The following is a 15,495-nucleotide window of genomic DNA, read 5'->3' on the forward strand; positions in this document are numbered from 1 at the left end:
GAAACATATCCTGTACGAGCTTATTTTTAGCTGTCAGCAATGCGCATGCGCAAAATCAAGGTGGGGCCAAAAAGAAAACTTGAATGTGACGGGAAAAAGGAGTAGCGCAGAGCGAACTTGACTCAAATTAAGTTTAATCCTTTTTAATTACTCACCGCGATTTTACTGAGTAATATTTATCGCCGTGGCGGGAGTTTTTATTTCTCCCTCTAAACGGAAGGGCGCCACAAAAAAGGCGATACATCCGTGGAAGTTTACTTTGTTTTGCTGCCTTTTTTCATTTATAGGTCTGTTTTGTAAATGGTCTTGACTGGAGACTCATCAGAACCGCTGTCTATTGTTTTTTTTTAGTCGAGTTTCGTTTGGTGCCGTTCAAGTTTTCTGATCACCTGAGACAGTTTTCACTTCTTCCTCATCAGGACTGGATGTGTTTTGCGCTTCAGCATCGACTGTCGGTTATTTATTGCGTGAATGGCAAACTGTGCTCTCCCGTAGGAGGAAAAACAAACGAGCGGAATCACCTGTAAGCGCTTCGAATCGACTGCTTTTACCTGCAAACAGGTAAGATTTCAAGTTTGAGACAGAGCTGCCTTTAAATTTTAAAATGTGCTGTTTGTTTTAAAGTAGATGCAGTGACTGACAGCTCTGACGGAGATAAATGTTAGGATGTCGAGTGGGCATGGATAGTTTATTCAAACATCACAGTGAAGAAGTCTTTTTTAAGTGAGTTGATTATAGACGTGGCCCTACTAACATCCTCCTTCAAACTTCTACCACTTCCTCTGACTTCCTGGGGTGAAGAAGAAGCTGCAGCACGCAGCTGTCCACATTGCTGTGTTATAACATGTTGGGTGACTAGTAATAATCTGCTTTCTCGAGCTGGAGAGCAGCATTCATTCCCACTGTCACGGACTTTGGGATCTTTGACAGCTTTTTGAAGCTTTGTTAACTCTGGGCGCACTCTCACGTGCACGTGCATGCTACAAGTTGCAGAGCGGCGTTGTTAAATGTTCGTCGGGTAGGCTGCACCCCTCAGAAATGTCAAAAAGCGATTAATGCACGTCAGAAAACAACATTTCCGCTATCAGAGATCTAGCTGAGCAGAGCATCTCTCGGCTGTTTTTTTCTGGGTGATGCCCTTTTCGCTGAAACGGGACTTCCCTCGTTTTTCGGACAAAGTGTGAAGTGTGCGCTGGTGCAGCAACGGATCTCCTGACCAGCAAAGATTCTTCTTTTAGAGTACGATAAACTGTAAAGAAAGATTAAGCTGTTGAAACAGGATGGAGAGAAGTTCGTAAAACCGCAGCAAAGCTTTGCTGCTGCACTATAATGTGTCACGCCTGGCTGCATGAGCAGCAGCAGCCTTGCACTGCACTTCACTCTGCGCTGTGCACACAGCACCCATAAAACAGCCTGCATGTGATCGCGCCACAGCGAGGAAAGGTCCATCCGCTGTTCAGGCACGGCAGTTTCGACTTATATGGTGTTTTTGATGCTGTGTTTCCTTGGTGAAGTCAACATGACCAAACGTTTTCCAGCGTGAAGAGGTTTGGTACGTCATGCGAACTTTGGATGGCAATAAAATGCAAAGTTCACTAGAATGGCTGGCCGGCCAAAATGCAGGGGATTGCCCCTGATTAACAATCGCTTATCCTTCTTCCTGCTGCGCTGAAAACAACCTTGTTTCTCAGTTTAGCTTTTGTGTTTGTTTATGATAAACTGGGTACTATTTTAAGTTCATACCTAGTTTTTAATCCCCCTCCTAAAGCGTCACAGGAAAAACTGTGAGCTATTAAAAGTGATACAATGACAGTCTGTGTTTCAGGTCCAACCACTGGACTAACACTTCCTCTCTCAGATCCTACAGACGTTTGTTTCAGTCAGCTGTGCCAAAGCACCACAGGCCAGCTGCTGCCCCTGAAGGCAGAGGTGACTTCCTTCTCAGGAACATCTGCTGGCTGTTGTTATAGACCCCCACCAGCCTTCTCTTCGTGCACATTACTGTTCACTTGATGTGTCTGTCTGTGTGCCAGCCAGGTGGGAGCTCAGTGGATGTTGACAAAAGTCAAGTGTTTATTTCTCTCTCTGCTGCCCTGCTGCTGTTACAGTGTTGCTAACAGGACAGTAGTATCAAAGCAACTGAAGAGCATCATGAGGCTGGAGGGCTGGCCCTCTGCTGCACTTAGAGAAAGGATGGGAGCCTTTAGTGACACTGACACAGTTCCCAGCAGTAAAAGAATCAATCAGATGATTTACTGAGATGAACCACTAGGTTAATGTTAACAACACATTTTTACAATCCTGCAAAATCTTAAGAATTAAACGCTGTATGATGTATCATTGTGGCATCAACAGGCTGTTAATACTTTAAATAATTTCAATTTGAGCAGTGCTTTTCTACACTTTACATATAAGCCATGTTCATGTGTTTTTAATACTTTTTCCTACAGTGCATTTTCTATTATTACAGGGGGTTCAGGATCCATCCCATTTATACATGAAGACCCACTCTACCTGAGCCACAGTCTCATTTTATGATCTCATGGTCTTCGATGTGTGACTAAAAGAAGAGGGAGTCATTTCTGATAGCTTTGGGGAATGAACAATTAGCTAATCCAGCCTCCCACCGTGCACAATCGACATTTTCACCTCGGTTATTGTCTGTGAGTAAATGAGGGAGTGGCAGATTTTAGGTCAAAGAAGATGTTTTTACATTCTTGTCCTGTCTTGCTCTGTGCAGTCAGGCTACCGCTGATTAGTTCAGTAAAGACTGCAACTGACTTGCACAAGAAGGCACAAAGACAAGTGCAGATCAATGGTTTGATTTGGACAACAGGATTGTTTTAAACTGCAAGAACATGTGATATTATACCATGTAAGAGCTATATGAGCTTATTTTGCAGTTATACAGTCCAACACTATTTATTAGTCACTCTTTATGATTAAACTAATCGATTGTGGTTTCCTTTTACTTTTAGGAATTAATGTTGTCCATCGCCTCCCTTCATTCAACTCATATTTGTGTATGTGCACAATTATGAGATTTATGTCTATAATTAATGTCGAGCAGTAAACACAAAACAGAACAGTGAACAAAATTTAAAGATCAAGTCACATCGCTGCCCTTAAAGCTGCTCAGTGGACGCATTGATGATGATGATGTTGGACCTAATGAGACTGGGGTCAGCAGAAACTTGACTCACTCACAATGAGATCCTTTGCTGCTTCCTGAAAAAAAGCAAGCTGTGGCTTCATGCAGAGCTCTGTGGAAATGGCAGTGGGAGTCTGTGGCAGAATGAGCTCTGTCCCATTCACTCAGCTGCTGGTGGCCTGCTGCTGGGAAGCATTCAGTGTCCCAGAAGAGATTAATATAAAAAAAGGAAAAAAAAGCTGCTGACCCCGTTGATAGATTCTTCTTTTGATGAGACTCTTTACAAAGGGTTTCCCTCACACATATTCTGTTGCGGTCCACAACTTCTGATGGTTTTCAGAGCATCGTCAGCATAATGTCCTGCTTCGAGGTAAAACTCAGATTGAGATGATTGTACTTTTGATATGTTTCAATCACAAAAGAACCTTGTGGTTCTGGAAATGCTGATTTGGAGTCCACCATTTAAGTCTGTAGTGAAAAAAACTACTTTTAACAGCGCCCAAATATTCAGTGTTTAAAAATAACTGATACATATGAAGACGATGCATTAAAAATTTGGAGGGAAAATACTTTGACCCTTTAAGGGTTCGTACGGGTGCTTGAAATCCTTGAAAATGCTTGAATTCTAATGTCGTCTTTTCAAGGTTTGAAAAGTGCTTGAATTTCAGATGTGGTGCTTAAAAGTGCTTGAAAATGTAACTGTATTTCATTCACAATAAATAGCTATCTGATCGAATTGTTTTCTTATCAGATAGAGAAATAAAATGAGACGCAAAAGCAAAATTTCCCCGCCTGGGCTGCCTTGCGTCTGTTTCAATATGTGACCCCGCCCCTCCCTCGGACAGTCTGGGATGAGTGCGCTAACATACCTGTAGGTTGCTGTTTTAATGAGTGTTTGATAGAAAACAACAATGGCGGAGTTTGCGTTCTCCAGTCGCATGATATGTGAGTGCTAGTAAATAATTTTCCAGTACGCGTAAGTTACACATGCTATTTTTTTAAATTATGGTTATTATTTTGCTAGCTATCAAACTCGCTGGAGAAATGATTGAAATGCACTGAGTGTGATGCAGTATGGCAGCGCTATTACGGAATATGCTGTGAACTTAGCTAACATTACTTAGCAGTAATATGAGTTAATTTACTCAAGTGAAAGCTTTAAACATTAGCCCGATACATAACTAGCTAACTTAAGGGTTTCTGATTAACCCTCTGGGGTCGACGGACCCAGAGTCTCCATTTCAACTTGGGTCGAACGTGCGGACTTCAAGCTATATACCAGTTTTTAAATTGTGTTGATAGGTCACGTAAAACCGATGGTTTTTTTTGGGTGGGGGGGGGGGGGGGGGTTCTGAATAAAACAGTGGCGTTTACTCCGGGAAGAAACGGTAAAAACGGCGTTTTTTATGGAGAGCGCCCTTTTCTTGTGAGTGAAAAAAGAAAAAACACTCCTTCCCTATTGGTGGAAAAATGTACCATGTCGACCAATCAAAAAATGATACGGCAACATGTGGTATTTGGTTGTTGGGAAGAGAGAGAGAGCGAGTGAGCGAAAAAGAGAGAGAGAGTTTTGATACGTGAGAGATTTGTGATGTTTATCATGTTTGGAGTCTCAAGTTAGTGTGTTTTCTTGTGTAGTTAGTATGTAGTGTAGTCGTTTTGTTTTGTTTTGTGTGTCAGTTCTACTAGTGAACGTCACAGTTGCTGCAACTGTGTGCTGGAAAAGCTTAAAAAGGGACCTTGAAAGTGCTTAAAAAGTGCTTGAATTTGACCCTGAAAAAAGCGTACGAACCCTGCCCTTAGCGATAACATTCCAGCTACTGTCTTCTCTTGTATGGTGTCTATCTGCCTTTAATCTGGTCTTCAACACTTAAAATGCAGTACAGTCAGCCTGAGATCAAGTGATCATCCTGGCCAATCAATCCTTTAGATAATCTGGTTTTATATTTAGGATCGTTACCTTGCTTGATGATGAAAAGTGGAAAAAATGTCCACCTCTTTCTGAACCCATGCAATTTGCATCCTGATTTGGAAGAGATAAAGTTATTTTTATGTTGCTCCGAATTAGCAGGTCCAATATTGGATTTAAAATCAAATGTGCTGAAGCACAGAGCCAAAATATGAAAAGTCTGTAACTGTCCACATACACTTGGTTTGGACTGTGTGTCATCAAGTGTTTGATGCATTGTCATAAAAGTTTATTCCAACATTCACAGCCTACAGTACACCAACACTGTCGACTTTGGCGAACACCCGACGTTCCCTGTATTACAATCAGCGGCTTTTCATTTTTGGGTCGTAGTGAAATGGGGTGCAGCTGTATGGACAGATGTTCTACCACCAGACGTTTCTGAAAAAATAGCTTTATTAATCTAGGGAAGCTTATCCTTTAGTTAGAGAGGTCATGATAGTTATGATATGTACAATATTAATATATTATTCCCTTCTGCAAGTGGCTTTGAATTTATTCACAAAAAAACCCTATTTAATATTAAACGACAGCTCTGACTTTTACTAACATAAGTAAAAATGTCCCAGTGGCCTCAATGTGCAGACAGTTGCTCTATAAAAAACCATGTGACTCTAAAATTATGATTGTTTTACAGCTTATCTAAAAATAAAATGCATAGAAAGTACATTTCATAATAACTGAATCATAGTGAATGTACTGTTGGCTGTGAACAGAGTGCATGCAACTCCCTCACTTTTGGGATCCCCATATGGATCAAACTGAACATCCTGACACAACAAACACACAACTTTACATTCTCTCTTTCTCTCTCTCTCTCTCTCTCTCTCTCTCTTTTTTTTTTTCTTTGTTAAAATTGGATTGGGTTACATTGTTTCATTTATAATCAGCAGCTAACACATGCTGTCTTTTGGACTCTCTGTGATGTCTCTTGGCCAGTGTTGGTGGTCTAAAATTTGGGAAATGCCTGATGTTCACACTTGGTCCTAAGATGAGATAACGTTTACTTTATTTATCCTAGAGATGGGGATTTCCTTTGTTATCACAGTTAAAATGTAATAATAGTAATGTAAAATAGGTGTATGGTTAGATTAAAAGATACTGAAGACTTATTATAGTATAAGACAAATTAAAACCTTTTCCAAAAAAGCGATGCAGAAACAATAGCTTACTAAATGTAGTTTTAGGTGCTAAAAAAGCCTGTTGCCTTTTATTTAATAAAGCAGGGACTCTGAGGTTTGTCCTTATTTGGCATGAGATTTGTTTGGGGAGCATAGGATCATGCAACATAAGGTAAAAGCATGGGCCACTACCAGATTGCTCTAGTTGGGTTAAAGTTGTGTCGTTGCTACAGTATCGATTTTATTTAATAATTAATAATTTAATAATGATTAATAAACCACATGAAGCTGTGGGTGATGGTACTGTCAATGGTTTATGTGGTGCTTTTGTCATTAACAGGTTGATGAATTTGTTTACCAGAAGGTTGCGCTCATGGGAAATTGATGAAATGCCCAAAAAGTATAAAGTCATCTCGAAGCCCCTGTGAATGCACACACAAATTTTCACAGCAACACTTGTAATAGTTAGTTCAAGCATTCAACTTAAGATCTGTGATGTGCTGACCCACAGACCAAAAGTGAGATCTTTATAGCCACACCAACAGCACAGCTAAAAATATCACACGTTTTTCTGACTTCTCTTTTTTTTTTCCATATGAACAGACAGCATTTTTTTCTCACCACAGTTTAGCATTTTGTTGTGTGTCAATAATTTGTTTGTCTTTACAGTCTTTGTAAAGATAAAAAAGAAACACACACACACACACACCACAGCTGCACACAAACACATCTACACAAGAATAACTGGCCCACAGCAGCTCGGTTATCTTTGCCTTTCTTTGACTGTCTGCACATTGTAGAGATGGGCTGGGGTGAGCAGAGTGGGGGTGTTCTTAAGGGTGTGGGAAATGTGTCCAGATAGTTTTGTCCCTTGATACAGGAGACAGCTGCACTACTCCATAAGGGACCACATCCATCACATCCCCATGGTGCGGTGTGATGACAGTCTCATGATAGTTTTTAGACACACGCTTGTCGGAGAAATGGTGGGCTATTTATTTAAACAGAAAAACACACCAGATGGAAGAAGCATTATAGGAGAAGAGGATCTGTTTTATTTATCGCGTTTCTAAGCACCCCACCCTAAAGTTGGTGTATTCAGAATTTGGGATGTTGTACAGGAAGTTGACTGCACTGCAGTGGACATGTCAAAGGATGTGACCTCATGTAAAGTGACAGTTTATCAGAGCCAGGATTTTCCCTGAGCTCTGACCATTTGAGCCCTGCCACCTCTTCCTGGGAACTGATAGAGCAAGAGAGGAAGTGGGGTTTGGGGGGAAAGAGAGAGGGAGGATGTGGAGCATAACTTAATCTGTAGGTCATCATTTAACTATGATGTCTTTGCTCTGATTGGTTGTGTGTGTATGTGTGTGTGTATCATGGAAACACAGGCCCCAGGGTTACTCAGGCCTAAGGTTACTGTCATAGTGGCTGCTTTATTGACATAAAGTAATGCCGGGCTGGATGAGTCCCTGGGGCCTGGTCAGATCTCACCACAAGTTTGCATTCCAGGGTTGGAAGCGAGCTATCTTGATTCCTACAAGGCCCAGTCATTGAGTTTAAGATGGAGAAGTGTGTGCCTTATTTTAGGTCAGACCGAGCTAGGTTTTGACATGAAATACAAAGTAGGGAGTAGGTTGCATTTTGGTCTCTTTATCTCTTACTTTAGCATGTCAGAGTGGATTTCTTACTTTGTATGAAATATTCTACAGTGAAAGAGCTTCTTTATGTTAGCACTGTTTTCCTGCGTCATGGAAACATTATGCACTAGTTGTGAAAGTGTGTTTAAAAAAAGAAGACCTGTTAGTTCTGCTTTCTGTCTGAGCAAGTTATTTTTACCGACACTGTCTGATCTGATGTTACTCCAGTGTGCTGTGATAATGGCCCATCTGCTTGCTTTGAATTACCATGTGCCCCCGTACAGCGAAACCACAAATTCATTATCTTCCTGAGAATTTGCTTGCGGTCGGGTCAGTATCAGTAAACAGGGGGACATTCTACTCACTCTTCTGCTCGCTTTCACAGGTACTGCGTGCGCGCGCGTGTGTGTTTACCAGCTCTAATGGTAGGAGCTAGCAAACCTCACCTGTGAGAGGATCGAACCGCCTCACCATGACAGAGGTCCAGGTAAGGTCCAAGCGGTGTATGACAAAAATTGCAAGCACAAATTAAAAAATAAGGATTTTTACTGAAACAGTGACCATCCCTCACTTTTATAGAACCCATGGCCGCAGGGCACAGAGTGTGTGGCCAGGTACAACTTTAAAGGCACAACAGAGCAGGACCTGCCCTTTAACAAAGGAGACGTGTTGACTATCATTGTTGTCACAAAGGTAATATTTGTTTTTTGTTGTCTGTGTTTCTATGAAGACACAGCTCTGTGTTTGATGCCATACAGCGCCGCTCAGTAAGCTTTTTGCATTTCAGGATCCAAACTGGTACAAGGCTAAAAATTCTGCGGGCCGCGAGGGAACGATCCCAGCCAACTATGTCCAGAAAAGGGAAGGTGTGAAAAGTGGCGGGAAGCTGAGTCTAATGCCGTAAGTATATAGATTCTCATGAACATCAGTTGTCTGTATCTCTTGCCACCGCACCATCTTTGTGCGGTGTTTTCAGCAGTGTTTAAAATAGCTTGACTTCGCCCTCTTCCTATGGCTGTGTGGTTGCAGAAGGCTGATGGCCTATTTGTCGTGGCAATTGCACAGTAGTTGTGTGAATGGAGACCACAGTTTGGTCGGGCTGTGTTGTAATTGCAGTGCACGTCTGTCTGCTTCCACCTCAGGTTTGCATGAACTCTGCACAGTTTCCTGTTGTTTCTTTTCTATTTCAGACTAAAGTAATCTAAAAAATCTCCCCACTTGTCCACGTCATGGATTTGCTGCTGCAGGCATGTGCATATGTATGAATGCCAGCTTTATTTAGAGCGCACTTGCTGATAAACTTCAAGGCAAATTGAACTGTACCAGAAACCAAACAAGATAATGGAAATGTTTCTTTAGCATAAGGTGCCTAGGATTGAGCATAAATCATCAGTTGCTATGTATATATGTATGCTTTCAGACATGTGATATCTCATTCATAGATGCTTTAAAAAAATGCTTTCTCTTGCTTCGAAATGAATGGAAATGGAAATGAGTAAAAGAAAACCAACTCTCACGTAATCTGCAGTTCTCAGTAAATATAACCAGTAATGAATATGAGCTTAAACTGATAAAAGGGGATCTTGACCTCAAAAAGTTCTGTATTATGAGCTAAGATGAGATCCCGTAATACAGAACTGAAAGGAAAACTGTTTATAACGATACTTTCCTTTCAGCTCGTAGGGAAACTGCTTCTGTGTCTGTAAAGAAAAGCTTTCCAACAAGCTTTATTGTGTGATATTTAAATGTAACTTTCGTATGGAGCCAAGTGCAAATGCATACGCTGTACATTCCAAAAACCACATTTAAATATGTGACAGCCTCTGTTGTATAACTGGTTGCAGTGGATATGCAAATCCCTATCTATATATCTGGATGATGAAGGCAGTAGTTGTTTAATTTGCATTAAAGCCCTATTTAAGGTTTGTGATAACATTGTGAGGTTGATTAAACACGGAAAGATGAAAATTTTTCAAAGACTAAAGAAATAATCAGCCACAAATATCCCCTTATTTTGTGTTAGGAAGGCCGATTTAGCTTTTCCTGCCTTTGCACATGTTGTCTGATTAACAGCTCTAAGTATTATTTCTAATAGTGAGGAACGTGGGAAAATGGATAAATATGTACAGTAGCTATAAAAAAAATTACTTTCAACTTCAGTTGTTGAAATAAAAAATTCGCTTCAGCACTCTTAGAATGAATACTTTTGTTTTGACCTTCATCTGGCAAATGCATACATGCGTACACAGACCACAGAACACTCAGCCAGTACCAGGAAGCTACAAACCTATGAGCAAAACACACCTGTCAGCATGAGAGAAAGAAACTTTGATATTAAGGCCTGCTAGTATAACTTCCCTTTGATGAACCAGCCAAACTTTGAGGCAGTTTTTAGCGTGTAAGAACGCGCTGAGAGAACCAGTTAAATTACTGAATGTGGTTATTTATAATCCCGACTCTTAATATAGAGGCTACACTGAAAACCACGATACCCAAATTCAAAAAAAATGTTTAAATAATAAGTGTAATCTGTTCAGCAGACACTGGTGCCGTGGCTTTAAATGGAAAACAGAGCATATGAACAGTAATAGAACGTGGAACATCAAGGTTACGGTTGTTTTCTCCCAAATGCACAAAATATATATATTTACTTACAATATATATGTTTGTAAAAAGAAGGAAAGTGACAGTGTAACAACTTAAAAAAAAGACAAGTGTAAAATGAAATGCACAATTGAACCATGTAAGGCTTTAAAAGACCCAGTTTAAGAATGACTGGATCCAAGTGGGTAAAATAGGAGGAAGTTATTTAAATAATAATGTTTTTTAATGATTGATGCAGACAGTAGAATGGATGCAGGCACAGTCTATATGTTGTTATCGGATATGTCACGTGTACATACAGCTGATGTGAATTTAAAGTTGCTGGGCTGATCTGTTGGTTTTGTTGGTGTACTGATTTCTGGCTACCTCTTCCACCAGATGGTTTCATGGCAAGATAACTCGGGATCAGGCGGAGCGGTTGCTGAACCCCCCTGAGACAGGCCTGTTCTTGGTGCGGGAGAGCACTAACTTCCCTGGCGACTACACTCTGTGTGTGAGCTGCGACGGTAAGGTGGAGCACTATCGCATCATCTACCACAACGGCAAGCTCACCATCGATGAAGAGGTCTATTTTGAAAACCTCATGCAGCTTGTAGAGGTAAGGCGGAAATTGGGCTTTGATTCATAAATAAAACAAAGTGTTTCTGATATTTTCTAGGGGGCTATATTGAGCATCAGTCTACTGTAAGCATGTTTTAGCCTCCCCATGTTACCGTGCTACTTCAGAGAGTCTGTGCAGTTCCTGGAACATATAATGAACAGGAAGTATCAAAGAGGAAGTGAACAGTATGCTGAGGTTCAGAGTTCTAACCTCAAACAGATACTAGGCCTTTACTCTCAAAATGACTGCTTTTCCTGTGTGAAATGCTTATTTTGAACAGCAACATACTATTTATTCTGCACAGTAAAGTAGATGTGTATGTATAAGTTCTGGCCAACTGAAGTATTTCAGTCCCCTATTGCATGTGGTTTTGACCTTATTTGACCAGGCAGCCCTCTATTGGTCACAGGGATACACTACTCATTGAGTTTTACTCATGTTTTTTTTACAGAAGTTCACAAAGGTTTGAACTTCAAGCTTCAGTTTCTTTTAAAATACAGCTACAGCACCCACAAGCAATATAAGAAGGACAAAGATAAGTAGCGAAACCCATAGCTGTACTCATTAGATGCTCTAAACCAATCCTCTAAAAGATGATGCAGAGTGAAAGTTGTTATTCAAATTGGTTTGAGCTTTTTTCTGCAAATAAATGAAGGGGGAATTTTTTTTCCAAAATACTAAAGCTGCTTTGAAGCTCGGAATGTGGTTCTGATAGTTTCTGTCATGGTAAAAGTTCCTTTGCTCTTACGAGGCCACGTGCACTGTATTTTATCTCTTATTCTATGTAGCACTACACCAAAGATGCTGATGGCCTCTGCACCAAACTAATCAAGCCAAAGCTGGAGGAAGGGACGGTGGCTGCGCAGGATGAATTTTCCAGGAGTAAGCTTGCCAGTTCTTTGTAACTCGTGCAGCAGGGACATTGTGGATTTTTATTATTATTTTCATTTTCTTTTATTTATTGTTATTGATGATCAAAAGCTTGTTTGCGTCTCAGCTGAATTCTGTTTCTACTTTCAATGATGAACAGGCGGCTGGTCATTGAGCAGAAAAGACCTCAAGCTGCAGCAGGTTATTGGAAAAGGAGAATTTGGAGGTAAGTAGATTAGGGTTCATGTTTACTTAAGATGAGCTTAAACTCCATGGTGGGTTTAAGCCCAGTCTTAATTTCTTGCATGAAAGAGAAATCAGAGCAACATAAAGCTGTGATGCATCATTGCACGCATTATATGCTGCATTTGGGTGTAAAGGATTTTGCCTAAAAAGACATTTAAGCCCCAAATATTGAATCTTCCTCATCACAGAACCACTAAATTTCATTTCATTACTGTAAAAACCATCAGATGGTGCCATGAGGTTCATATATGGACTGTTCTTCTCCTTGTAATCGACATAAAAGTTAGAAAACTGTTCCATTTTAACTGCTGTGAACATCTCATGTGCCGCATTGCCGTCTTACTGTTGGTTTGGGGTCGTATAAGGGCGGCTTCACTGATCAGTTCATTGCTTGTGATTATTCAGATGTGATGGTGGGAGACTACAGAGGGACCAAAGTAGCTGTGAAGTGCATCAAAAACGACGCCACAGCTCAGGCCTTTATTGCAGAGGCTTCTGTCATGACGTAAGGAAATTAAACATTTGTTCTGGCGCGTTTTAGAAACATAAATGGACACGTACTGACTGCTCTGCTTGTCCCCTTCATCAGGCAACTACGGCACGATAACCTGGTACAGCTGCTTGGAGTGATTGTGGAGGAGAATGGAAGTCTTTTTATAGTTACTGAGTATATGGCAAAGGTAGGTGGCTGACTGTCTGATAATCTCCCGACCTGGTGAATACTCTGTATAAAACATATAACATGCTTTTGTTGTTGTTAGGGCTGTTTGGTTGACTATTTACGTTCCAGAGGCCGGACAGTACTTGGTGGAGAAGCTCTCCTACATTTTGCATTGTGAGTATTTCTGCAGCGAACCACAATTTCGGCAGTTATTCTGTTGTGTTTTATGCTATATTATTATTAGAAGAGCGGTGTTGCAATAGCTAGTGATAAGAGAGGGAGGAAATTTAGCTGTGAAGAGGGGCATATTTTGCAGCACAAAGAGCAGATTGTATCTCATGAATCTATAGATAAGAGGTTAAAGTTGTGGTTGATGTTTATTCGAATTTAAATCTTTATCAGGTATTCTTTAAAGGACCACCCATATATTTAAAGACAACACAGTTAGCAGATAAAAGGGTTATTTTATTATCTTAAAAGGCCCTTTTATCTTCCCACTGAATGGTAGAAATCTGTTATAGTAGTTTCATTTATTTAATTTTTTTAAACTTTTTTATTTTTGTGCCGTGACAAAAGTTTGATTCGGCACACGCCTGAGCCCGGCGTTTGTTACTTTTTCTTTTACTTTCACAGAGACGTCTGTGAAGCCATGGCGTATCTGGAGACCAATAACTTTGTTCACCGAGACTTAGCCGCACGAAACGTTCTCGTGTCAGAGGACAACATGGCTAAAGTCAGTGATTTTGGCTTGACCAAGGAGGCCTCTTCCACTCAGGATACCGCTAAGCTCCCCGTGAAGTGGACGTCACCTGAAGCACTGAGAGAAAAGGTGCGCTGCTTTAGAGCTGTTCTGAGCTGTGTGCTTTGCTGTGCATAGTTTGTGTATCCAAAACACAGTGAAATAAACTCTTAATATCCTTTTTTTTCCTATTTGTCATTAGAAATTTTCCACCAAATCAGATGTTTGGAGCTACGGTATTTTGCTGTGGGAGATTTACTCTTTTGGCCGAGTTCCTTATCCGAGAATTGTAAGTATACTGATAGTACTTTGTGATCGCTCTCGAACATCCATATATGTGTTATGAGTATAGCCTTAGGTTTAAAGGACCAAAATGTTCAACAAACAAATCTGGTCTTTTCCGTAGCCATTAAAGGATGTAGTGCCTCGAGTGGAGAAAGGCTACAAAATGGACTGTCCTGACGGCTGTCCTGAAGTCGTGTATAACATCATGAAACAGTGCTGGAACCTGGATCCCGCCGCCCGACCAAGTTTTCAGATGTTGAAAGAGTGGCTTCAGCATATCACCCAAGGGATGGGAAAAAGACAATGAGGGATCTGACAAAACAGACACAACATAGATCCTCTTTTTGACCACTGAGACCATAACTCTGGAATTATGAAAAAAAAAAAAAAATCTCACAAGGACTGTACAATTTGGCAAAATTCACAACAAATACTGTTTTCATTGTGCTTTTTTAGCAAACATCAGGTTGTTCAGACTGCAGTGACTTTCCCATTCGAGTGGCGCCATCAGGTTTGTCTCGTCTCGCCTTCTTGCACTTTGTTATCCAGAGTGAATAATTAACTGTCATCAACAAGTCTGTCCTTAGAACACAGTGCTGCCTCAGAACCAGTGCCTTGACGTGCCTCCACGTCTTTTTTTGTCCTTTACATCAATATCCTTAACGTAACGGTAGTGTCCTTTTAATTTCACGAACCTGTAAAAAACTAACTTAATTTGACTCAGCCGACTGAATCTGTTTAAAACTGAAAGATGCTTCAATAGTAGAATTGCAATTTTGATACGTCGTTGTCTTTTTGGGGGGGGGTTTCTCCTAATGATATCAGGTACACCATTTTTGCATGAATGTTGGATTCTTTTGCTTAAAGGACAAAATTTCAAAGAAAGAATAATAATTATCCAACTTTATCTTTTTTCTCTTGTATGATATTAAATGTTTTATGACTACGTTTTCATCCTCCCGTGAGTCGAAAAGGAAAAGGTTTTTCATCTGACATCCTAAAATGTTTTATCAGACAAATTTTTTGGATTTGAGCAAACTATCAGGATTTTGTGAGAAAGAGAAACAGAGAATGTTAATACTTGTACTGTACTGTCGTTTTCAACAATAAAAAAACAAAAACCTTTTTGAAAATATTTTCTGAAGAATTTTTTTTGAAACATTCTTTTGAAATTATATTAAAAGTTTAACAGTTTTTAAATTGTAAATTGCCATTTTCTATTTCACTGGATGTATTTGAAGACTTTTTGAAGATACTCATTATCTATGCAGCAATAATAAACTACTATCCATTACTTTTGAAAAAAAAATCTACATCCCATACAAAAAAGAAATTTGCTCCACAGAAGCTACATGTTTTAAATGCATATATACAGCACCGGTTATGTCTTCAATTTCTCATTCAGAAATGGGCACGTGATCCTCTGAGTATATTTTAATGACCATAAATTTGTTTGATATTGCCACTTTCTTGAATAATGAAACATTGCCATCAAGTGATGAAAGAGAATACAATTAGCTATAACAATGTACTGACAACTGATACACTTAAGGAGGGCAAGATAATGGTTAAAATCATTTGAAAATCCTCTTAAATTAGAAAACAATG

At 40.0% G+C, this 15,495-nt stretch overlaps 1 protein-coding gene across 2 annotated transcripts; it reads left to right on the forward strand.

Annotated features, from left to right (window-relative positions):
* Positions 1–73: 73 nt before the first annotated feature.
* On the forward strand, positions 74–15,020 carry LOC116332659 (tyrosine-protein kinase CSK-like). Of its 2 annotated transcripts, none has more exons than XM_031755695.2 (13): positions 74–561; positions 8,267–8,368; positions 8,461–8,574; positions 8,669–8,781; positions 10,864–11,083; positions 11,875–11,968; positions 12,117–12,182; positions 12,608–12,707; positions 12,792–12,882; positions 12,964–13,037; positions 13,497–13,692; positions 13,805–13,891; positions 14,009–15,020. In XM_031755695.2, the coding sequence occupies exons 2-13, from the start codon at positions 8,354–8,356 to the stop codon at positions 14,192–14,194; spliced, it is 1,356 nt and encodes a 451-aa protein (XP_031611555.1). In that variant the 5' UTR covers positions 74–561; positions 8,267–8,353; the 3' UTR covers positions 14,195–15,020. The 2 variants fall into 2 exon arrangements, with proteins under 2 accessions (XP_031611555.1, XP_039470520.1); XM_039614586.1 differs by lacking the exon at positions 74–561 and adding an exon at positions 4,038–4,096.
* The last annotated feature ends 475 nt before the right edge of the window (positions 15,021–15,495 follow it).

Source organism: Oreochromis aureus, linkage group 7 (assembly GCF_013358895.1).
Source record: "Oreochromis aureus strain Israel breed Guangdong linkage group 7, ZZ_aureus, whole genome shotgun sequence".
Classification (NCBI taxonomy): domain Eukaryota; kingdom Metazoa; phylum Chordata; class Actinopteri; order Cichliformes; family Cichlidae; genus Oreochromis; species Oreochromis aureus.